Below are 22,069 nucleotides of genomic sequence, written 5' to 3' on the forward strand. Positions count from 1 at the left end.
CTCAATGGCGCAGCTTTGGTGCTGAGGGCTGCTATGGCCGGAATTGAAGTTTGATTAAAGGCTCGCGGGAAGATGGTAGCGGTGCGCACGCAAGCGGCCCGTGGGCAGACAGCCAGAGCCATGTTCTTGTTGGCAAGTCGTCGTTGCTTCAGCAAGTAAAGGTTGGGTGTTGATGTGCTTGAGCTCGACGATGCCGCGGACGAAGACGAGGGAAGCGCCAAGCGAGCCCTAACCAGAAGGGGACATACATGTATGTCAATTCACGATCCTCTCAATCCCGCACTCGCCATCACGGTAAGTTACGACATTGACATACAGTTCATGATCACTGGCGAAATGCTCACTCATACTGCGATGTTAAGAGTGCTTCCGACAACAACAATGCATCGTGCAGCCGTGACAGTGAGGGAAACGTGTGGTTTCGCTTTGGCTAGCAAGCAAGCAATTGGGAGCTACGCTGCAGCATCGTAAAGAATATCGGTACCACTCAAGCCTCCGCACAGTATGGCTCCGAGCGAACACGGCAGTCTAAATGCTCTGGTTGAACGTATTAGGCACGACGTAGATATCCGTCAACTCCTTCTCTTTGTTCACGTCACCTTGAGATAGTCCCTTCGCCATCTGCTCACTGACCACTTCACAATATCTTCTAACGCCGAAATCACCGATCTGACCTCTCAGTCTGTTACCATGAAGGACGTCCACCTCTCCGGCAAGCCAGACGGACGTGAGGGGCGAATGACCGTGATACACTCACCATTCAACAGTGTCATGGTCGAGTTGGTGGTTCGCCTAACTTGGGTACAGCGATTCATTGCTGCAGTTGTCGGTTCGAGCGTGGAGACCACCCGCAGAGCGCAGGCCGAGAATCCGCGAGCAGCTCGTCGAAACATGAGATCCGGAGGGTATCTGGTGATGGGTCTTTCATTATGTGCGCGATGATGGGAGCGACGAAAGAGTGCATCCACATTATATAGCAAGCATTCCGGCCATCTCAACGTCACGGCAAGGTACCGCTAAATGAGCAAGTCTGCCTCATATGCGCGCATTGGACCCTCGCTTCTTCAGACCGGAAGCTCCTGGGAGTGTTACTCGGTTGAGAGCACATCTTCACCAAGTGAAGAGGTTCGCTGAGAGGCAGGATCATATTTTGGTACATGTTTGGTGAAAATGCTGGCTTGGGTGAGTATGTTGTCAACTTAGAGTTGCCGTTGCTTCCCTGAACTTGATCGTTGGTCAAAGCAACCTTCATCCATTGCAACATCCTCGAAGACGCGTACACTGCTGCAAATGCTTGCGACTCTGGGTTCTCCCCGATCAAACAAGGCTTTGATTAGCCACACAAACCGTGGTTGATCGGCGACAAGCAGCTTCGGTCAATGTAGCGCAACGCCAACCTGCAATCTTTGTTGGACCACAAGGAGAACATGTCGCAAACCCGCCAAGGTCTCGTCAATTACACCAGCCTTCAAAGCGTCACGTCACGTTCGCATTGTCTTCGCCAAGGGGCTGACTGCTCGTCCCGCCCCTCTGCGCAAGCGAGCGGTCCAGCCGCAAATGGCGTGTGGGCTGACGCTTCATCCTGCATGAACTGCCATGGCTACGCTACGTCCTTCACCAATTACTCCTGCATGTAGTTGAATGATCCATACAAGCCCCGCAATGCCGCCCTTAAATGCTCGGCTTCTTCGACCAGGCTGAAGGTTGCCTCAGATGCCTTCTGGGGCTGTGCCTCGCCAGCCTATAGTAATGGCTACCGCAGCTCTCAACAATTACGGCGTGCTTTCACCCCTCGTACGGGGGATTGTAAAACCTCAAGCTTCTAGCTGGCTGTCTTGGGGTGCCATTGGCGTGGCACGGCGCAGCTGATCAGGTAGGCTACCTCACATATAGTGCAGAGGTAGAGCTAGAAGTAAGTGCTCTGCTCTTTGGTTGTAGGACGCCTGCTTTTTCACTCTCTGTTTCCAACCCCATCACAGCAGCATTTCTGAGCTATGAAGAACACAGTACCAGATGTTATCCCACCGGGCCCACGACTACCCCAGCTCCGCAAAAACGGAGCGCGCCTTCTTGCCTGCGATGGTGGAGGCGTCAAGGGCGTTTCGTCCGTTCTGATTCTAGACGCCATCATGGAGAAAGTCAAGCAAATCGAAGTCCACGAGGGCATCAACCTGTCGCCAAAGCCTCGGAAACCATGCGATTACTTCGACCTGGCGGCAGGTACCAGTACGGGCGGACTTATTGCGCTTATGCTCTTCCGTCTGCGGATGAACACCAAGCAGTGCTTGGACGAATACCATAACCTGGCTTCACAGATCTTCGCACCGACCATCTTCGGCTTCCGGACAATGGGCGGCCTCCTCGGAAAGTGTGGGTTGATGCTGAATATGATCGCCTCTGGCGCGCAGTTTCCCAGGAAACCATTGGAAGACGCCATCCGAACGGTTGTCGACAAGTACTCTGACAGGGATGACCAATGGAAAGACTACCTTGTTAACCCGAAGTCCGCGATGATGTTCATGTGTGCCACGGTCAAGGACGAGGGCGAGTCTGTCCTCCTGCGCTCTTACACCAGGCCTGAAGGCGCAGCTCCAGTACGCTCACCTGTAGTTGATGAGAATGATCTTGTCAACAGCATCAAGATCGTTCCAGCTGCCCGAGCTACGTCTGCGGCGCCAGGCTATCTTCCTGAAGAAGTATGGCAGTACAACAACCAGACCATCAGCTTTTGGGATGGTGGCGTGCTAAAGTAGGTTATACATCCAGTGATCAAAATGGAGGGAAAGATGTTGACGCTGACTTGAATCTCAGTAACAATCCGATTGAGCAGCTATGGAACGCACGCTACGATTTGGTCGAGCGCCACCAACCACCGCCCGCCGTCTCCATTGTTCTGTCGCTTGGGTGCGGTAGGCCAGATGTGAGGCACCCGCGCTTCATTGGCAAGCTTATGAACATGGCCATCTACTACGCTCAGTGGTTCGTGGCCAACACCGCGGCAAAGCATGCCGACTTCGAACGATTGGCTAACCGGATGGTCGACCGAGGCGATCAGAACTCACATCTTAAGTACTATCGTCTTGACTGTCCGACTGGGAAAGCTATACTGGACATGGCTGATTACACCATTATGGACGACCTTGAGGCAACGACCAGAAAGTACATTGAGACCGATCCTGACGCGATTCGAATGATTGATGAATGCGCAAGGCTGTTGGCCAGCCGGGATTAATCGGCTCTCTGTTGTCAGGCGTGGCGGAACACGAGAGGCTTTGCGTGCCTTTCGGTTATTCGACCAGCCAGTGTGATATGGAACGCTAAAGCCTTTTGTTGCGGAAATTGTACGATCTTGTACCCAGGTCCAAGTGCTTCTTATACCGTGTATATGAAGTCTGGCCGCCTGTCGCCAAGCATCTCAATCTCCTTCTCCGTCTTCCCCACAATCCAGTGATCGCGCTTACCGGCAATACGCTTCTTGTTCTCATCGATGAGCAGGAAGTGTGTGGCCAAGCTACCTCCGAGCAGAAAGAGTACCATGTAGGCGAGCACGACTGCATGACCGGGGCGGTAATTTGGCTTGTCCTTGGCTTGGTAGACGTTGCTGCTCATAATGCCTGGCGATTTGTGTCAGCTAGATCCAATCAGAAACCGATACGCATGGGTCGGCTCCTACCATTGAGGTTGCCCCAGCCGATCACAAACCCTAGAGTCACTCCACGCTTGTAGACACCCTCAACGTTGTTCGCAGCCCACGAGATTGTGTTTGCCACACATGGATAGATGCCCAGAGCGCCCAAGAACGTTCCTGCGTACTTCACACCGGGATTGGTGCTGCCGAGAAGCATGCTGAAGCCTGCAATGCCGAGCAATGAGACGCAGATATTGCACAATCCTCTCTGCCTCGTTTTGTCGGCGATCCAGCCAATCGTTATCGTAAGCACAGCGGCAGCGGCATATGGCGGGACTGTAAGCAAGTTCGCCTTGGTGCTGGCATAGCCCAGCTCTTGGATGATAGTGGGTAAGAAGAGCGAGAAGGCGTACAGCGCGCCATCGCATCCCATGTACACGGTAGCGAAGGCCCAAGTCTTCCAGTCCTTCACTGAAGCCCAGAAGTAAGCCATCTTGAAGTCTTCGTGCTCGGCGGAACTCTGCGCATCAGCCTTTAGTCTCCGGAGCACGCGTAGTCGGTCGGCTTCGCTGAGAAACTTGGCGTCGTCCGGGAAATCATGTACTAGCCAGTAACTTGCGATACCGATAAGAACAGTGGCCAGGCCCTCAAGAATGAAGATCCACGCCTACAGCCGACTATTAGTCTACAGAGCAAACCGCCCGCTGATCAGCACTCACCCAGCCATGCTTCCCACCAATGCCTTTCATCAGTGCAATGGCCGCAGCGAGCAGGCCACCAAAGGAACCAGCCAAAGCTGCAGCTGAGAAGAAGATGGCAGCCCTGATGCCGAGCTCACTACGCTTGTACCAACCTGAAGCAGAGTCAGCGTACGTCCACCTGCGACTCATCGTACCACTTACAAGAAAGGTAGTAATTGACACCAGGGAACAGCCCGGCCTCAGCTACACCAAGGAAGAAACGCGCCGCGGCTAAGCCGGAGAAGTTGTGCACCAGACCCATGCATGTCATACAGATGCCCCAAAGAATCATGATAATAGGCAAGAAGATGCTCGGCCGCAGACGCTTTAGTAAGATGTTCGTGAGTGGCTCGAAGCCCGCGTACGAGACGAAGAATAAAGACAGCGCAGCATTGTACTGCCCGTTCGTCATATGCAGGTCCGGGATGAGTCCATCGATTTTAGCGTTACCGATGTTCGTTCTGTCCAGGAAGCTCACGAGATAGAGGATGGTGAGCCAGGGGATGAGCATCCAGTCCAGTCTCCGCACCAACTTCTTGTCCTACGGCACGGTCAGGTATAAGCTGCATCGTTGCGCAAAGCTACTCACGATAATCGCTCGCTCCTCATCACTCAAGCCAGCATCCGGGTCCGGAAGCTCCGCCATTGTGTTCTCATGCTTCGAAACATAACCAATGTCCTTTTCTGTCATTGGCCCGCTGTCTGGCGAGTGTTCTGGGTTGACCTTCTCCATCTTCGCTGGTGCTGAGGGTGCCGTTCACGCCTCGAGAGAGTGTATAGAGAACAGGAGCGAGCTCTAATGGGAAAGCTTGAAGAAACCACAATATGAAAGTTACTGCGCCGGACTATATGATACCCACTTATACCCTGCTACATCGCGATCAGCGGCGCATCTGTAGTCTGCAAGGCTCCTCCATCATCTCGTGGCCTCCGCAGCTTGGCATCATAATCCTTGCTATGTAGCCGAGGTCACGCAGTCGATTTGATTTGTTAGCCACGGTCTGGATGGTAAAGGAAGTTGGTGTGGAGACAGCTTTATCCGCGAAGCGTGGTTGGTGGGGAATGTTGTGGGGATTCAGGCTTGTTCGAATCAGGCATGTTGCGAAGGAGAAGCGCTTTGTAGTTGACAAACGTGCTCTCTACCCGGACAGCGGACGCCGGCCTCAATCATTGATGTTGATAGGAAAGCTCAGAGTCCTGTAGTCGCACAGGCGGCGGCCATAGTCAGGCGCGGAGAGTAGGACGATGTTGTTCTCATCAAAGACGGGAGAGCGAAGCAGCAAGGTGTCAGCTTTGCAAAGTAACCCTTCGTCCACCAACTTCGATCTTCCTCGGCATTATCCAACGACTGCGAGACCCTGAACACACCCGTCACAGAAAGTCTGCTGTATTAGGTCCACTGCCTCACCCACGCCACTCCCCGAACAACTATCTGGTGCGTTGACAAGTCGCTCATTGAGGGAACGCAGCGCATTCAACGCGCTATTCTCCATGCCAAGTAAGTTGTTCGGCCCAAACCGTTCCTTGTCCTTCTCGGTCAAGCCTTCCATCTTTTCGACAGTATGTCCGGAATTGTCGTGCTCATTATTGCCACTGCTCCTTGAGTATTTGTCCTTCGCAAGAAGGGACTTCGGAGTTGCTTCCTTCGACGAATTCCATGCGCTTCAAAAGCAAGAGATGCGACCGAAGTGCGTTCAAATTCGCATCTATTGCTCTGCTTCTTCTTCCCCCTCCGCTTCCTCACCTAGTCATCGTCTTCTTCGTCTGCCGGTTGAACTACCCTCAAAACCCGTCCGCATGCCATATCCATGCGACATCTGCAGAAACATCGCACAATCCTTCCAGCCGTCCCTCCCATGCGTCCACGATCAACCTTTGCTTCTCGTCCTTGTCCGTCTCATCGAGAACGTAAACGTACATCATCGCGTCACTGATGTCTCACAGCCTCCAAAGTGCTTCCGCACTTCCATTCGCAGGGACTATGACCTTCAATCATATCTTCGCCGATGTGCGTCAGTGCCAGGAGTGCATAGATCTTTGTCACATAGGACGATTCACTCTGGACTGTTTCCACAATGCTGTGGACCAGCTCAAAGATATCACAATAAGCACTAGAGCTGTTTGTGTATTCCTCACTATCACGATCATTGATGAAGCGACTCCATATTCCGTCGAGGTCATATTGGAGGATATGCAAGTCACCGAGACCGAAGGCTGCCTCGGCATGTTGCTTCTGTTTCTCTTTGTGTTTCTGCTTCTGCTTTCGCGCGGTTCTCGCCGTGCAATCTGACCTCTGCTGCGGATTATCAACTGCACCATCTCGTCTGGCTTAGACACGGGCGACAGCCTTACCACACCATCACGGACTGATTGGCAGAACGGAAGCAGCCTCTTCAGCATACCGCGCATGTCGGCCTTTGACAGTTTGTCGACGCTGTTTCGATAGCCATCGACTCAGCGACGTTCTCAACGCTCGAGTGTGACCGGATGTGACACGACGCCAGGTATGGTACATGCGACTACGGACCTAGAGCGCGCTGGGCGAGATGCTGCGGACCACCATTTTGCCTGGAGGCACGGACCGGCCTGTTGTGGCAGCACTTGTGGTGGATAACCGGTGTGTTGTGTTGCTGGTGAACCGGCGTGCTGTGGCAATGGGTTGCCCACCGGTGACACGTTTAATCTACCTGCATACTACTGGACCGGCTGCTGTGTATAAGCGTGCGGAGGTGAAGACCGCCTTGAAGACCCGTGCCGGAATGCTATATCCAGTTAGTTTTCCAACGACTTGCTGAACAATGGCATGCAGCTGGGCCATGCCACAGGGAGCAGACGGTCCGATGTAGATGTTCACCACCAACACAGAGACACTGACTGTCTGTACCTGCGACTTGCCCCTCAACAGCATGGTCGGTAGGTACCGTTGCGGGCCTGCTGGGGTCAAACCCATTTGCTGAGTTGCGGTCACCACAGTTCCAGGTTGCGGTCCGGCCATCGGTTGCACATGTTGTTGGCCCCGAACTATTTTGCAGCCATGTTGAGGTGCAGCAAGACTTGGACAAGCAGCTTTGCTACACGCAGACCTTCAGTGAGTATGTGTTGACAGCGCTGGTCCGGTCACTGACCTTGGCCTATTGGCCTCGCTCGGCCCGCTTGCGGAGGCAGAGGGCTCTTCAACATATGGTTGCTTATGCTTTCCATTGAGCGTTACCTACCCGTGGGCCAAGTGGCTGTACTGGAGAATGACGGCGGCAATCCAAGCTGAAGGACAGTGAGGACGATCCGACGCAAATCTGAAGTGAAGGCTTCCGACGCGTTCAACAAGTCAGCGACGCGGTAGACCGAGCTTAAACTTCGTAGTGCGTCAAAACGTGACAAGAGCTACCAACGGTAAGGTATCCTCAATCCTTTCGTACCGCTATTCGCTCAGAAACATTCGTAAGCTATCCATGAGCCATCCATGGAGCGATCTCAATCACCTGCGTAACGTCGCTGGACAGTCCGTCGATGACGGCATGCCCTCGCTCCAATATGCGTGACGAAACCAGCGGATGTGACTGAAATGAAGGACGGTTCATTGGCGAGCCGTGGCTTACGATACCATGTTCGGAATGGTGCAACAGCCTCGATCTTGCTTGCATACTGCTCCGGTAGTCTGCGACGATAACCTTTATCGGAATCGTACAATGTTCGACATCGTCATTCTTGCCGCGAACCGTTGTCAAACTGTCGCGAGCCGTCGCGCATTGTCTTATATATGACCCGGCAGTACTCCATAACCTTCCGACGTCTCCGGAACGTGAATGATCGAAGCGTCTAATGATTTGTTGTGTATCACTTTGCACGGCACGAATGCGCGGGTACGCTTCATGTGACCAACACTTGTCGAAGAAGCAGCAGGTCAGTGTCGCGTAGAGCCTACTGATAAGTGTATCGAGCTCAGGCTTGCGCCGACGCAGACACACCGCTCGACTTCAAGCCAAGCCGACCACATGCGAGCGCCATCCCACCCGGCAAGCATGTGCGTTGGCAGCCAGGACCGATGCGGGCAACGCTGTGGCTGAAGGATGTCAGCAATGTCTCAATCGGAGAGGGGCAGCACCGGTTGCCAAGCGGAGGAATGCGCGGGTACCTGAATGTCATGCCGCGCCTAAGACCACTTTGAGCGTAGATCATTGTGGGTTGCGTTGGCTAGGCAAACTGGGCCGCCTAACGTGCCTCCACGCTTTCCTTAGGGTACGGTACGAGGTGATGGATGGAAATAGAATGGCAAAGGTGACGTCCTCGCAAAAGTTACAGATTTGCGAGGATGTCACTGGAGAGAGCCATAATGATGCCGATGCAAGCATACTTCGAACTTGAGTGGACGTGAAGGAGATGAGAAGGGGAGCGCGGCTTACTGTGTGGGCGTTTCGACGCTCGCGTCTCAGGCGGATCGTTGGTGTGCTGCGGCTGAGACGTTTCGTGTTGCTGCGCAAAGGCGCAAGAGGCGAAGCTGGACCCTTCTGCGCGACGGATTCGGACTGCGTTCATAGCGAGCTATAAGCTTCACGAGCCTTGCTTGACAACATTTCTTGCTTGCCAGCAAAAACTCATCCCGATCACTCCCATTTGAGTCGAAGTGATTGACCTTCCTCTTCTCACTCGTTCCCACGTTTGTCACGACTATTGCGTTTCAATCAACTAATACATTGGAGATTGAGCTGACGAGGCCAACGATCGCTTCCCTCGCTGTTCATTGACCGCCCGCAAACATGTGGTACGCTCGGCCTGCAGCACCACCACCTTCGGTAGCAGTACTGATCCAACGACAGTGGTATCTTCGGGTACATCAACTACCTGGTGGAGAAGGATAGGCGGTATATCATCGACACACTCGTCAATGGTAAGCTGTCAATCCGTCTCAGCCTTGCACGTGAACAACACGCCACTAACATATGATCTCCACTAGGCCTCGCCCGCCTTGAATACCGCGGCTACGATTCGGCCGGCTTCGCCATCGACGGTGACAAGAAGAATGAGGTCTTCGCTTTTAAGGAGGTCGGCAAGGTGGCCAAGCTCCGCAAGCTGGTCGAGGATGAGGCCCCGGACATGACCAAGGTCTTCGACAACCATGCCGGTATCGCTCACACCCGATGGGCCACTCACGGCTCGCCCAGCAGACTCAACTGCCATCCTCACCGCTCCGACCCGAAGTGGGAGTTTGCGGTCGTGCACAACGGCATCATCACCAACTACAAGGAGCTGCGGGCGCTTTTGGAGCAAAAGGGCTTCAAGTTCGAGACGGAGACGGATACCGAGGCCATTGCCAAGCTGGCCAAGTACATCTACGACAACAACCCGCACCTCGACTTCACCACACTCGCCAAGACCGTGATCAAGGAGCTGCAAGGTGCCTTTGGTCTGCTGCTCAAGAGCGTACACTTCCCCGGCGAGGTCGTCGCCGCGCGAAAGGGTTCCCCCCTCGTCGTTGGTGTTCGCACAGCCCGCAAGATGAAGGTGGACTTCGTCGACGTGGAGACTACCGACCAGAACGAAGCCCTTCCGGCCGAGACGGCCAGCCAGAACCTCGCCCTCAAGAAGTCGCCCGGTCTGCGCGCTTCTCTCGGAGCTAGTCTGCTCGCCCCACCGGATAAGTCACTCCTCCACCGCTCCCAATCCCGCGCCTTCCTTTCCGATGATGGCATGCCACAACCCGCAGAGTTCTTCCTCTCCTCCGACCCTTCTGCCATCATCGAGCACACCAAGAAGGTCCTCTACCTCGAAGACGACGACATTGCGCACATCCACGAAGGCCAGCTCAACATTCACCGTCTGAAGAAGCAGGGCGAGCACGACGGCACCTCCAACGTCCGCGCCATCCAGACCATTGAGATTGAGCTGCAGGAGATCATGAAGGGCCGCTTCGAGCACTTCATGCAAAAGGAGATCTTCGAGCAGCCCGAGTCCGTCGTCAACGCTATGCGTGGTCGTCTCAATGTCGAGGAGAAGACTGTCACGCTCGGTGGCTTGAGGCAATACATCGGCACCATCCGCCGCTGCCGCAGACTGATATTCATCGCGTGCGGAACCTCCTACCACAGCTGCATGGCCGTGCGTGGTGCATTCGAAGAGCTGACCGAAATCCCCATCTCCGTCGAGCTCGCCTCTGACTTCCTCGATCGCCAAGCTCCAGTCTTCCGCGACGACACATGCGTCTTCGTCTCGCAGTCGGGTGAGACGGCGGACTCGCTCATGGCTCTGCGATACTGCTTGGAACGCGGCGCGCTCACCGTCGGTATCGTTAACGTCGTCGGCTCTTCGATCTCGCTCATGACACACTGCGGTGTCCACATCAACGCCGGCCCCGAAATCGGTGTCGCGAGCACGAAGGCCTACACCAGTCAATTCGTGTGCATGATCATGTTTGCGCTGAGCTTGAGCGAGGACCGGGCGAGCAAGCAGAAGAAGCGGTTGGAGATCATGGAGGGTCTTGGCAAGATCTCCGAGCAGGTCAAGGAGGTGCTGAAGATGGACCAAGACATCAAGAACCTGTGCCTGAAGTTCAAGGACCAGAAGTCCATGCTTCTGCTCGGCCGTGGCGCACAGCACGCCACTGCTCTCGAAGGTAAAGCGAAACACACCCCACCCATCTTCCCCACCCGAACCACACACACCGAGACTAACAGACATTTTGTACAGGCGCGCTCAAAATCAAAGAAATCTCCTACCTCCACTGCGAAGCCGTCATGTCCGGCGAGCTCAAACACGGCGTCCTCGCCCTCGTCGACGAATCCCTCCCCATCGTCATGATCCTCACGCGCGACGACATCTTCTCCAAATCCCTCAACGCCTACCAGCAAGTCATCGCGCGCAAGGGCCGGCCCATCGTCATCTGCAATACGGGCGACACGGAGTTTCCCGGCGAGAAGACGGATAAGATCGAGGTGCCCAAGACGGTGGATATTTTGCAGGGGGTGCTGAATGTGATTCCGTTGCAGTTGATGGCGTATTGGCTGGCCGTAGCGGAGGGGCTGAATGTGGATTTCCCGCGGAATTTGGCGAAGAGTGTTACTGTGGAGTAGGTTGGCGTGGTGATGAGATGGGTGGATGCATGGATGGATGGATGAGCTTAGATGATAGGATATGCTTGTGATGTAATGGCTGTGTTTTGCGCGGGCGTTTGGGGGGAGGCTTTGTTCCTAGACCCGCGGAATGGAAGCTCATCAGATAATCCAGGCGTTCCATACATGGCTACAATGCAGCCTTTCCGCCGCAACTGGCTCATGTTGCAGCCTTGAGCGTGAAGGTCGACTGCTCATTGCTGATTCAATGCGCACACAGGCGGCACGGTCAAGGCACACGGAGCTTTGAAATGGGAAGATGGTTTTTGGTAATTTATCGAAATACGCTGCGTAAAGACTTGTCCAACGTCTCACTCAATCAGAGGTGGTGATGTCCAATCTCTCCCAACTCTGTCTAGATCAAATCGTTCACAGCGCGGCGATCAAGCCCGCAAGAACGAGTCCCGCGCCCATTCCTCCCGCCACATTCGTGGCCACCGCGCCCGAGCTGGTCTGGCTCGCGGCGGAAGCTGCTGTGCTGGAAGCGGCGCGGCTGGCGGAGGAGGCAGCCGCTACGGCGCTACTGGATGCATGGGATGCGGCGGCTGAGGCTGACACGAAGGCGGAGGAGAGCGAGGCGGGGATGGAGATGGTGCTGTTGGCGCTGCTGCTGCCGCTTGCTGCCGCAACTGCAGCTGCGGTGGTGGAGGAGGCGGCGGCGCCGGACGAGGTCGAGGCGCAGGTCGCGGATTGAGGGAGGTTGGTTACGCCGTAGCCTTGGCAGAGGGAGTTGGCGAAGTTGATGGTGGCTGCGGAAGGCGCGTTAGTAGGAATGGGATGTGATGGTTGGGGCGGTAAGGGTGTGGTGGTTGAGCGCGTACCGTTTTGATCGGCGGCATTGCATGAAGTGCTCACGCAGCACGCCAGCCCGGAGAGCAGAGACGAGTCGGAGCAGATGCACTTGACGTCGAGGGTGGAGCAGCTGCCGAAACTGGTCCCTACGCAGCTGCCGGCGCATGCTGGCAGGCCGGGAATGCTGGCGCTGAAGGCGACGCTCGCGAGCGCGGAAAGCAGGAGGAAGGAGCGCATGGTTGTGGTGAGCTTGACTGCTCGTCTCTCGATCGCTGATAAGACGCTTGGTGTTGGGATGGGAGGACGCGGGAGATGAAGGCTGCTTACAAGCGGAAAGGAGAGACAGAAACAGGTGAGACGATGACAACAACAGTAGGTTAGGTTGGATGGATAGATCACAAGAGTCAAGTGCGAATAACCAAAGGATTGTGCTGTACGACAATTGCTTCCCTTCCGACGACGCCGTGGAACAATTGGCGAGCTGAGGATCGTCCCCGGCGAGTCGCAAGCCCACTCGCCGCGTTCTGGGCCATGTGCGCGCGACTTCTGGTTGGCTGGTCACTTTCGCGACCCCATTTGCGCTGCTGCAAGGGTCCAGGCCAGATGTGGAGATGGAGACGGAAATGGAAACTCGACGACAGGCCATTACCGTCATGCAGTATGTTCCTTCGGGATGTTGGCCACAACTAGAAGGATGACAACCTTTTGAAGATGTTGCCTACATGTGCCACGCAGAGTAGCCTTCTCGTGGGATACAGCCCGTAGCCATGTCTGACATACTGGAGTAAGGCGAGATGACGAAGCCATTACGAAATAGGAAGGAGCATGCAGGCAGTGAAGCCATTTAGCAGCAGTAGGTAGGTCTTCCTTCACTTATTCGTTGTTAAATGGACGCCGTACCTGCCACAAAGAGCGGACATAACAGCGAGAAAAACATGTCAACCACTGCAATCAAACACCGCCTAACCCTCGACCCATCCATCTCCAAATCCGCAACCCGCGACACCCCCCAACCCGCCTCTTCTCTCCCCTCCGCCAAGGAAACCAAACTCCACCCCAAAGGCGCCTCCTCCGACAATGAAAACGCGAGCCTCTTCTTCGTCGGCACCGCAACCACGATCCTGGAATGGGAAGGCATCCGCCTCATGACCGACCCCAACTTCCTCCACGCCGGCGACCACGTCCACCTCGGGCCCGGAGTCACGGGGACGCGAAGGACGAACCCGGCTATTGACCTGCATGAGCTACCTCGCATTGACGCGGTGTTGTTGAGTCATTACCATGCCGACCATTTCGACGAGAAAGTGGAGGAGAGCTTGAGGCGGGATCTGCCGATTGTTACTACGCCGCATGCGAAGACGCATTTGCATGATCAGAAGGGTGAGGATCGGTTTACTAATGTGTATGACCTCGACTTCTTTGAGAATGCGATGCTTGATATTACGACTTCTGGGACGCAGACGGGCGGTGGCAAAGTGCCCGCTGTCAAGGTGACGGGTATGCCGGGCAAGCATGTCCCGCCGGGCCTGCTCAGCATGGCGAATGATCTCCTAGGAGCCGTTCCACCCACGAATGGCTGGATGATCGAATTAGGCTACAAGCCTTCCTCGTCCGCCTCAGATTCGGACTTTACTTCCGGCTACCGCATTTACATCTCCGGGGACACACTATTCATCGACGAACTACAAGAGATCCCCAAACGCTACTCGGGACAGAACATCGACCTGATGCTCATTCATCTCGGCGGTACGACGATCCCTGGCCCCAGTGCGCCGTTATTGATGGTGACAATGGATGCGGAGCAAGGGATCAAGTTGATGAGTCTCATCCAGCCGGACGTCACGATTCCGATCCATTACGATGATTATGATGTCTTCTTGAGTCCTTTGGAGGACTTTAAGAAGGCGGTCAGTAGTGCGGGGTGGGATGATAGGGTGGTATATCTGGATCGGAAGGATGAGTATAAGTTTGCTGTTAAGCGATGAACGTTCACTGCCGTCGCGGAGAAGAATAGGCCGCTTGTATTGGTATCGCACGGTATACGCGCTGGCGCGAACATGTAATGTGCCGCTCAGACCGACCCTGAGCTCGACCCTGAAAGTGATCCTCCGCGATGCTTTCTTTGACCGCTCTCTCGTTCCGCTCAAGTAGGGACCTCCATAACGCCAACCTCGCTGCAGAATGCTCATCATGCTCATGTCGTCTTCGCAACCCGCTTGCCCTTGGCGTTCTTCTTCGGCGTCTCCGCGATCGTAAGATCTGTACAAGCTACCAGTCAGTATTCTGCTCCCACCTTCCAGGGGTCCATGATCTTGGGGTCACGTACTGGGCGGTAGCGATTGCCTCAGCTTCTCAGCCTTGTCCGAGTCCTTGAGCACGAGGGTGTAAAGGTACCGCTTGCATCGGACCTTGAACTTGGTCTGGTGCGTTGCGCGGTTCTTCTTTATCCGTGCCGCTATTGACAACGTCATGTCAGCCATCCAATCTTTGTCAATCCGTGCGCTTGCTTGGTCCAAGCATGCTGTCGACGCCCCTTGCGTGCTCCCGACAGGCTTACTCTTGCTCTTTCTGGAATTGGGTGTACGTACAGGAAGCATCCTTGCGGCGGCAGATCTCGATGAAGGTCTTGATGTCGGAGACTTCTTGAGGCATGGCGGCGGTTTGACGGAGGTTGGCAGTGAATGTTGTCGTCGCTGCTGTCGCTGCTACTTCTCTTCAATGTCTCGCTCGAAGTGAAATCGGTAGTGCGGAGCATCGAACTCTTGGCAGTGGTCCGAGCGTTCAGCAAGCGACACTTCCAACCATTTCACTCAGCGTCTCTGCCTTAACTTCCCATCTGACAGCTTGGGTCATGGCGACGCTAACAGAGACAGACTACGCTCGTGTCTCCACAGATGCAGCCGAGCGCTTCGTAGACCTCTACTACTCCGCGCTCGACGGCTCGCGGAGCTCAATCAAAACGTACTACGTGCCCACCATCGTCCAGGACAACGGCCGCGGTCTCCCTAGTATCTCTTACAACGGCGAACTGCTCGCGGACTCTGCTGCTTTTCAGGAGCGATGGGAGAAACAAATGCCGTGGACTCACTTTGAGGCGCAGAGCGTGAACGTGCATGTTATGAACCCCACTATGATGCCGGGCGCGGGCAGGTCGAAGAAGGATGCGGAGCATAATATGAGTTTGATTGTGCAAGTGAGTGGGAGTGTGCGGCTCGGGGAGAGGAGAGAGGGGCCGTTGAGAGGGTTCAGTGACAGCTTTGTGCTTGTGCCTAATGCTGAGTTGAGCAGAGCGGCGGGGAAAGGTGGGCATGGGAGGCCGTGGCTGATACAGAGTCAGACGTTCAGGTTTGTCGTGTAGAACTGATCAGATTGAAGCGACGGTTTACAAAGTCGCAGCTAAAGAGCCGTGCAAACACCGGAATATCATGATTACTGTGCCACACGCTACTGCTCCCAAGCCCACCGTTCAACATGCACACTACATGTAATGTTCTAATTGGACCCTTGTGTGTGCATAATGTGGCGCGGTAAAGTGCAGGCAAGTACGAACCCAGTCTGGTGTCGCTTTGGGAAGGCACGACCTGGGTAGAGGGGGTACGCGTGCGCTTTATGCGTGAACAAGCACTGCTTCCACGTCTAACAAGGTTTAGAGCAGTTTGACTCTGCGCAATGCACGATGTCCTTCGATCGACTGCACAAGCGGCTGGAGACGCCAGACTTCCGCACCTTTAAACCTGCGTCTTCATCTAGCGATCTCGCTAACATGGATTGCACCGTCACTGTCTTCGACATCAAACAGCACATACCGGAAGATGGCATATCACTTTTCGATCTCCGTGCATATTTCGACGAGGCAAGGCTCCCCAGCAACAGCAAGGCCGCCGAGCAGTTTGTGCGCCTTGTCAAGCAAGTCGCCTTCTGCAAAGACGGCAAGTACCATCTCAAGTACGCTGCACAGAGGAGTGCATGTGGATCACAAAACAAAGCCCACTCGCAACATGAAACCAACAGAGAGGATTCGGCGCAGCCACCCACCAAACCTTCGGCGGGACATGACCATCACGGCACCGAGTCACCAAAGCCATCTACTGAATCTACTGCAGTCGACTCATATCTTAAGTTCTGCGATATCAGGGCTCACATTCCGCCAAATGGCACCACCCTGTCCGACCTGCGGGCAAGCTTCAGCGAGCAGGAACTGCCAGCCGCAAGCCAGACCAGTACGCGTTTTGCAGCCCTTGTCGGACAGATCGCGATACTCAGGAATGGCAAGTACTATGTGAGGAACCCGTTTGGGCCGGACATACCCGAAGTCCAGATTCAGAAGCAATCCCAGTTCAGCAACGAGATACCGGCAAAGTCTGAAGTGACCGAGGAACAGACGCACATGGCCACGATTGGACCCGCACAGAAAGCTTCATCAAGTGTAGAGATCGCCGTCGAGTCCGTTAACGGAGCTGCGATCGAGTCGGAGAAATTGTTTGATGATGATACTCTGAGCGCACTCGATGATCGTGGCGCCAAAGCATGCAGCGTGACCTGCAAAGGTCTCGAGGCACAAGTCACAAATCCCGGCATAAACACAGCGACAGACGATCCGTCAAAGAAATTCACGCCTCAGCCACTCCGCGCCGCGAAACGTTCCGCAAGCGTGACGTGCGATTCGACCCCGTCGAAGAAGGCCCGCTTCGAAGAGCTTGCCAGCCAGAAGACTAAGCTGCGCGAGGAGCTTGCCGCTCAGCGCAAGCGTAAGCTGGAGCAGCAGACGGCGCTTGAGGAGCAGCGCCGTCTTCGTGCGGAGGAGGAGCGTCTGCGGGAAGAAGCAGAGCTGCGGGAGATTGCCATGCTGCAAGCGCAGCTGGACGAGGAGTCGGAGGACTTAGCCCACCTTGAGCAGCTGACAGCGGAGGAGAAGGCGGCGATGGATGAGGCAAAGGCTGCGAGAGCGCTGATTGAGTGTGAGCTGGATGCGGCATAGCTAGAGTAATGCAGAAGGTGCGACGTTTCAACGCTTGAATGAGGAAAAGAAGGGGGCGGGTGAGGCCACTAGCCTACCTGAAGCTTGAGGTCACAGCATCTGATTTCATCTGACTCAAACGCCGCGCAATATGTACCACTTTGCTGCATAATGGCGAGCAACTCCAACAGAGAGCATGCGCCGGTGGTCCCACATGCGAGCCCGTCTCCTGTACAGAAAGCAGCCACTCGTGGTGTGCCTCCAGACATGGTAAACTTCCAGCCCTGGACGCAACACCGGAGGACATACGCGCGCATATCCCGCAAGAAGGCATCGGCTGGCTCGAACTTTTGCTGCTACTTGAGGAAGTCTACGACTATGACATTCGATTTGAGACGGAAGGTTTTCTGCATTTGACCTTGCAAGTTGCAGAGCTTCATTCGGACCACTGGTACCCCAAGGACTCTGCGGATGATATTGAGACCCTGCTGTGTAAAGACCAGGTATCGAAGAAGAAGAAGACGAGCTTGCCAACAAAGCGAGCCAAAGAGTGGTCCGAATGCATTGTTGCAGGCGGCGAGATTCGGAAGCGCAAAGCAGTACTCGTAGATGATCTGGGATCACCCGATATCAAGACTCGATACAAGTCAACTGATCCGGCAAGCGCTCCGCGAATAACGTTATAACCACTGCTGATGTGCGAAAGGAGCGTAACGAAGAGGTCCCCAACCTGTCAAGCGCGAAAACAGACGCTGCAAACGTGCATGAGTCAATGAGAATGGCTGTAAGCACATGCTTCAAGACCTTAATTGACACTAGCGCTTAGCGACTATCCGGCATTCGCAAGGTCCCACGAAAAACACGCTACCTGTCACAGTGAAATTCGGATCTGTCGAGAAGACCCGCATGGACCACCTGGTTGCCGAAGCAGCCCAGCTTCGGAAGGAGCTCGCCGCTAAGAAGCAGCTGCGGCGAACGGGATCGGAAGCGCTCAAGGAGCGTCGCTGGCGAAGCTTTCTGGAGCAGAAGAAACGCCATGCGGCGCTACTCCAAGACACCGAAGCTTTTAAAGGCGCAGCTACGTGCGGAAGACGAGGAGCTCAATGAGCTTGAGCGGATGCTGGCGGAGGAGGAGGCTCTAGTATATGCAGAGACGCCATGAAACGGGAGCAGGGCGGATGGTGAACGTGATTGACGGAGAGTCCGATAGGCGCTGGTTCAGACCAAGCAGAGACCCTTGAATGACACCTGTATGTGTGTGGAGATGTTACTCAGAAATTGGACGTAGATAACAAACGCAGTCGAAGCGAGTGGCTATCATTAGGGTTATGCCTAACACCAAGAGTAGATCGAGGAAACCAGCACGTCCATCCCGCGCAGTCGCGGAGAATCACACGCTCGGTGCGCGCATCTGGGCCATCACTCTAGCAAGTAACTCCTCTCTCGTGGCGGCTGAGCCTGCCATGAGGCCTCGCTGAGTCGGAGCGTCAGCTTCTCGGTCTTGATCGGGCAAATTCGGGGATTGACCAGACTTACAGCGTTAAGCCATCGCTTCATTTCATCTTTGCTCCAATTCTCGGGCTCGCCTTTAGGGTCTACCTGCTGGGGGAACATATTCTGGCCCCAGATCGACCACGCAGCGACGAGTGTCACTATAGCTGCGAAGCCAAGCAAGAGGTTCTTCGAACCAATCAGTATGTATGCTTTTAGGGAAGGCCAATGGAACTCATGGCGTACACGAGACTGCATTGCTCGATCGATGGGAGTAGGCATGGTGGCGTCGGTAACACGATGCTACTATGGTGCCGCTGGTTCAATGACTGGCAACAGTCCAAGATCGTACGGACAAAGGTACTGAGAGGAAGGTGCCTTGGAGCTTGAGCGATAGGAGATGTTAAGGATTAATCTATATAACACCTTGCCCCTCCAACGCTGCCTTCCCGCTATATGACAGTGCATGTGCTCATCGACGTAGCTCGTCAGTGGCGCAATCGGTACGCTAATGGGACGATCCGCTGCAGGTGCCATGTGCTGTGGCTTGGGAGGTATGCTCGCTCCATCTCCTAAAGTTGACAGATGGCGTCGTGAGGTAACGATTGAGTCTTAGCGAGAAGCGTTAAATCAATGCTTTCAGACGAGGGAGAGTAGCATGGACGTTTGACGACATGCTATGAACAATCGCGACCCTCTCAACGTCCGGAGAAACGTGCCGGCACCAAGAATATTCATCCGCAACAAGGATCACCAGCGGAGTCGGGTTTGGAAGCACACCCACACATAATCAAAACGAGCAGCGTGTCGGAGGAGCGAACAGCTGCGAACACCGTTAACCCATGGCATTCACTTCCCGGACTGGGCCGACACAACGGCATACGGAGCAATGGCAGAGTTCAGGTCACTCTCGCTTTTCCACGAACGGTCCGCCCGATCGTAGCGTCGGTGAGAAGATTAGTGGTATGCTCAATGGCGATCGCAAGAACTCGCTGCCAATGTACAAAGACAAGCCATTCCAATATCCAGCTGGACGGCGAAAAGGGCCATGGTTCTTACAGCGAAGGGTTGTCGCGTTAGTATTGGTAATGCTTGCAGGCTTGTCGTGGTGGTTTGGTTTACTCTCACCCCTGTCCTTCGCGACACACAAGCCGAAGTCTTCGGGCAGTTCAAAGGGCAAAGGGTCGTGGAATTGGCTCGGTGAAACAAGCACAGTAGACTGGGACGCCAGAGCGGAGAAGGTGAAAGAAGCTTTCAAGGTGTCGTTTGAGGGCTACGAGAAGCATGCCTGGGGTATGTGCCGAGTATGGCTCCCTGTTTTGTCTTGCACCTTTCAACCTGCTAAAGTATTGTATAGGCGACGATGAATATCATCCGCTAGCGAAAAACGGCAGGAAGATGACACAGAACGGCCTAGGCTGGATCATTATCGACGCTCTGGACACCATGATGTTGATGAATCTGACCACGGAGCTGGAACATGCTCGACAATGGATTCATCATAACCTCACTTACGACCAGGATCACGATGTCAACACTTTTGAGACCACCATCCGCATGATGGGTGGCCTGCTCTCTGCGCACTACCTCAGTACGAGCTTCCCAGACGTTTATGCTCCGGTCACGGATGATCTCAGCCCGGATATGTACATTGAGAAGGCGACGGATCTGGCCGACCGCCTTCTAGGTGCTTTCGAGACCGCTTCTGGTGTGCCTCTTGCGAGCGTGAACCTACACACAATGCAAGGTATACCCTCTCACGCCGATGCTGGTGCTTCTTCCACCGCTGAAGCGACCAGTGTGCAGCTCGAGCTGAAATACCTCGCTAAGCTGACAGGCGAAATACACTACTGGGAAAAGGCAGAGCATGTGATGGACGTCGTCGACGCCAATAACATGCCTGATGGTCTGCTTCCGATCTTCATATACGCAGACCAAGGCACTTTCCGTGGGAACAACATCCGCTTAGGAAGTCGCGGGGATAGTTACTATGAGTATCTTATCAAGCAGTATCTGCAGACAGATCTGCAGGAACCAGTATATCAAGCCATGTGGAATGAGAGCTTAGCGGGCATCAAGAAGCATCTACTCACTTACAGTAGTCCTTCGAACTTCACTGTCTTAGCCGAGCGACCGAATGGCCTGGACGGCAATATTGAGCCGAAGATGGATCACTTGGTGTGCTTCATGCCTGGCACCATTGCGCTTGCTACAACGGGTGGTATGCAACTTGATGATGCGCGAGAGCTGGTGACTTGGACTAAGGAGCAAGAAGAGGACATCCGGCTTGCGGAGGAGCTGATGAAGACCTGCTGGGGTATGTACACCGTTACACCCACCGGTCTTGCGGGCGAGATCACATACTTTAACATCCATGACCCGCCACTGATGTACGAGGAATTCACCACGGACAATCGACCCAAGGGCCCTGCAAGTCTGGATTCTTCAATGGACGATTCAAAGCGCGTAGGTACTGAAGATTATGTGATCCATACTTCGGATCAACACAACCTCCAACGACCAGAGACGGTGGAGAGTCTGTTTTACATGTGGCGCATCACTGGCGACGAGAAGTACCGCGAGTGGGGATGGAGGATGTTCGAGAGCTTTGCGAAGTATACGATCACGCCGGATGGGACGGGGTATTCGAGTATCGACAGCGTGATGGCTTTGCCACCGCCTCTAAGGGACAACATGGAAAGTTTCTGGCTGGTATGTGTGCCAGGACTCCTCTTGTCATCGTGGCAGAGGCGGCAACCGGGATGCTAACAGCTTCGTGATAGGCCGAAACGCTCAAATACTTCTACCTGCTGTTCTCGTCACCGCAGATGCTCCCGCTCACGGATGTGGTGTTCAACACCGAAGCCCACCCATTTCCGAGATTCCCGATGGGCAAACTGTTCAAGACTGGTTGGCAACGCAAGCCCAGAGACAAAGAAGGCAAGGTCATTCAGACGGCGTCAGTGTCGTCGTCGACCTCTCTGCAAGGAGTACGGGCTGCAACGGAGAGTGCTGCAGATATGCACATACAGACGGTGCTTGCGGAGCAGACGAGCGCCATTGTCGAAACTGTTGCATCGGCTTTGAAGACGGCGGCGCAAGCTGTGACGCAAGAGACGAGTATTCCTGCTGTCGCTGATGCTGCCGCTGCTGTGCTTGGTGCTGGCAGTGTGGCTGGGGAGGTTGCTGGTATGGTTGGTGGTAGCTGACACGAATAGGTTCGCTTTGTACAGAAAGTCTTTGTCTTCAACCTGACGTCTTTCGACGCAGCAAACGCTCTTGAACTTCTCATAAGCAGTCAACACGGCTCCGGAAGCGCACACCATGCACCTGCACCGGACCAATGTGGTTAGAATGG

General features: G+C 54.6%; 14 protein-coding genes across 14 annotated transcripts; 7 read left to right on the forward strand and 7 right to left on the reverse strand.

Annotated features, from left to right (window-relative positions):
* Window positions 1-690: 690 nt before the first annotated feature.
* On the forward strand, window positions 691-942 carry BAUCODRAFT_127369 (uncharacterized protein; the record flags this gene model as incomplete). The annotated part of the gene is made up of 1 exon (XM_007683584.1): window positions 691-942. The coding sequence occupies one exon, from the start codon at window positions 691-693 to the stop codon at window positions 940-942; it is 252 nt and encodes an 83-aa protein (XP_007681774.1).
* A 29-nt stretch (window positions 943-971) lies between these two features.
* Window positions 972-1,370, reverse strand: BAUCODRAFT_329528 (uncharacterized protein). The gene has a single exon (XM_007683585.1). It carries the CDS (start codon window positions 1,262-1,264, stop codon window positions 1,001-1,003), a length of 264 nt encoding a protein of 87 aa, XP_007681775.1. The 5' UTR covers window positions 1,265-1,370; the 3' UTR covers window positions 972-1,000.
* A 624-nt stretch (window positions 1,371-1,994) lies between these two features.
* Window positions 1,995-3,232, forward strand: BAUCODRAFT_127370 (uncharacterized protein; the record flags this gene model as incomplete). The annotated part of the gene is made up of 2 exons (XM_007683586.1): window positions 1,995-2,749; window positions 2,812-3,232. 2 exons carry the CDS (start codon window positions 1,995-1,997, stop codon window positions 3,230-3,232), a joined length of 1,176 nt encoding a protein of 391 aa, XP_007681776.1.
* A 140-nt stretch (window positions 3,233-3,372) lies between these two features.
* Window positions 3,373-5,059, reverse strand: BAUCODRAFT_80578 (uncharacterized protein; the record flags this gene model as incomplete). The annotated part of the gene is made up of 5 exons (XM_007683347.1): window positions 3,373-3,614; window positions 3,674-4,295; window positions 4,348-4,481; window positions 4,531-4,909; window positions 4,958-5,059. The coding sequence occupies 5 exons, from the start codon at window positions 5,057-5,059 to the stop codon at window positions 3,373-3,375; spliced, it is 1,479 nt and encodes a 492-aa protein (XP_007681537.1).
* Window positions 5,060-6,150: 1,091 nt separating this feature from the next.
* Window positions 6,151-8,009, reverse strand: BAUCODRAFT_28571 (uncharacterized protein; the record flags this gene model as incomplete). Its single annotated transcript, XM_007683161.1, has 8 exons — window positions 6,151-6,264; window positions 6,311-6,661; window positions 6,721-6,802; window positions 6,896-7,014; window positions 7,064-7,439; window positions 7,494-7,539; window positions 7,584-7,749; window positions 7,848-8,009. The coding sequence occupies 8 exons, from the start codon at window positions 8,007-8,009 to the stop codon at window positions 6,151-6,153; spliced, it is 1,416 nt and encodes a 471-aa protein (XP_007681351.1).
* A 598-nt stretch (window positions 8,010-8,607) lies between these two features.
* Window positions 8,608-9,127, reverse strand: BAUCODRAFT_39656 (uncharacterized protein). The gene has a single exon (XM_007683243.1). It carries the CDS (start codon window positions 8,899-8,901, stop codon window positions 8,662-8,664), a length of 240 nt encoding a protein of 79 aa, XP_007681433.1. The 5' UTR covers window positions 8,902-9,127; the 3' UTR covers window positions 8,608-8,661.
* On the forward strand, window positions 9,123-11,432 carry BAUCODRAFT_28572 (uncharacterized protein; the record flags this gene model as incomplete). Its single annotated transcript, XM_007683162.1, has 4 exons — window positions 9,123-9,127; window positions 9,183-9,253; window positions 9,320-10,975; window positions 11,050-11,432. The coding sequence occupies 4 exons, from the start codon at window positions 9,123-9,125 to the stop codon at window positions 11,430-11,432; spliced, it is 2,115 nt and encodes a 704-aa protein (XP_007681352.1).
* Window positions 11,433-11,840: 408 nt separating this feature from the next.
* On the reverse strand, window positions 11,841-12,500 carry BAUCODRAFT_135071 (uncharacterized protein; the record flags this gene model as incomplete). The annotated part of the gene is made up of 1 exon (XM_007683587.1): window positions 11,841-12,500. One exon carries the CDS (start codon window positions 12,498-12,500, stop codon window positions 11,841-11,843), a length of 660 nt encoding a protein of 219 aa, XP_007681777.1.
* A 661-nt stretch (window positions 12,501-13,161) lies between these two features.
* On the forward strand, window positions 13,162-14,248 carry BAUCODRAFT_117974 (uncharacterized protein; the record flags this gene model as incomplete). Its single annotated transcript, XM_007683588.1, has 1 exon — window positions 13,162-14,248. Exon 1 carries the CDS (start codon window positions 13,199-13,201, stop codon window positions 14,246-14,248), a length of 1,050 nt encoding a protein of 349 aa, XP_007681778.1. The 5' UTR covers window positions 13,162-13,198.
* A 209-nt stretch (window positions 14,249-14,457) lies between these two features.
* Window positions 14,458-14,915, reverse strand: BAUCODRAFT_152730 (uncharacterized protein; the record flags this gene model as incomplete). The annotated part of the gene is made up of 3 exons (XM_007683589.1): window positions 14,458-14,522; window positions 14,590-14,718; window positions 14,852-14,915. The coding sequence occupies 3 exons, from the start codon at window positions 14,913-14,915 to the stop codon at window positions 14,458-14,460; spliced, it is 258 nt and encodes an 85-aa protein (XP_007681779.1).
* Window positions 14,916-15,099: 184 nt separating this feature from the next.
* BAUCODRAFT_329773 (uncharacterized protein) lies at window positions 15,100-15,780 on the forward strand. The gene has a single exon (XM_007683590.1). The coding sequence runs from the start codon at window positions 15,115-15,117 to the stop codon at window positions 15,619-15,621; it is 507 nt and encodes a 168-aa protein (XP_007681780.1). The 5' UTR covers window positions 15,100-15,114; the 3' UTR covers window positions 15,622-15,780.
* Window positions 15,781-15,798: 18 nt separating this feature from the next.
* On the forward strand, window positions 15,799-17,466 carry BAUCODRAFT_39662 (uncharacterized protein). Its single transcript, XM_007683244.1, has one exon. It carries the CDS (start codon window positions 15,940-15,942, stop codon window positions 17,239-17,241), a length of 1,302 nt encoding a protein of 433 aa, XP_007681434.1. The 5' UTR covers window positions 15,799-15,939; the 3' UTR covers window positions 17,242-17,466.
* Window positions 17,467-18,397: 931 nt separating this feature from the next.
* On the reverse strand, window positions 18,398-19,156 carry BAUCODRAFT_39664 (uncharacterized protein). Its single transcript, XM_007683245.1, has 3 exons — window positions 18,958-19,156; window positions 18,757-18,900; window positions 18,398-18,694 (listed from the first exon to the last, which is right to left on the reverse strand). Exons 1-3 carry the CDS (start codon window positions 18,991-18,993, stop codon window positions 18,611-18,613), a joined length of 264 nt encoding a protein of 87 aa, XP_007681435.1. The 5' UTR covers window positions 18,994-19,156; the 3' UTR covers window positions 18,398-18,610.
* A 553-nt stretch (window positions 19,157-19,709) lies between these two features.
* BAUCODRAFT_80378 (glycoside hydrolase family 47 protein) lies at window positions 19,710-21,920 on the forward strand (the record flags this gene model as incomplete). The annotated part of the gene is made up of 3 exons (XM_007683331.1): window positions 19,710-20,004; window positions 20,069-21,423; window positions 21,495-21,920. The coding sequence occupies 3 exons, from the start codon at window positions 19,710-19,712 to the stop codon at window positions 21,918-21,920; spliced, it is 2,076 nt and encodes a 691-aa protein (XP_007681521.1).
* Between the last annotated feature and the right edge of the window lie 149 nt (window positions 21,921-22,069).

The sequence above is a fragment of the Baudoinia panamericana genome (genome assembly GCF_000338955.1).
Source record: "Baudoinia panamericana UAMH 10762 unplaced genomic scaffold BAUCOscaffold_15, whole genome shotgun sequence".
Classification (NCBI taxonomy): Eukaryota; Fungi; Ascomycota; class Dothideomycetes; order Mycosphaerellales; family Teratosphaeriaceae; genus Baudoinia; species Baudoinia panamericana.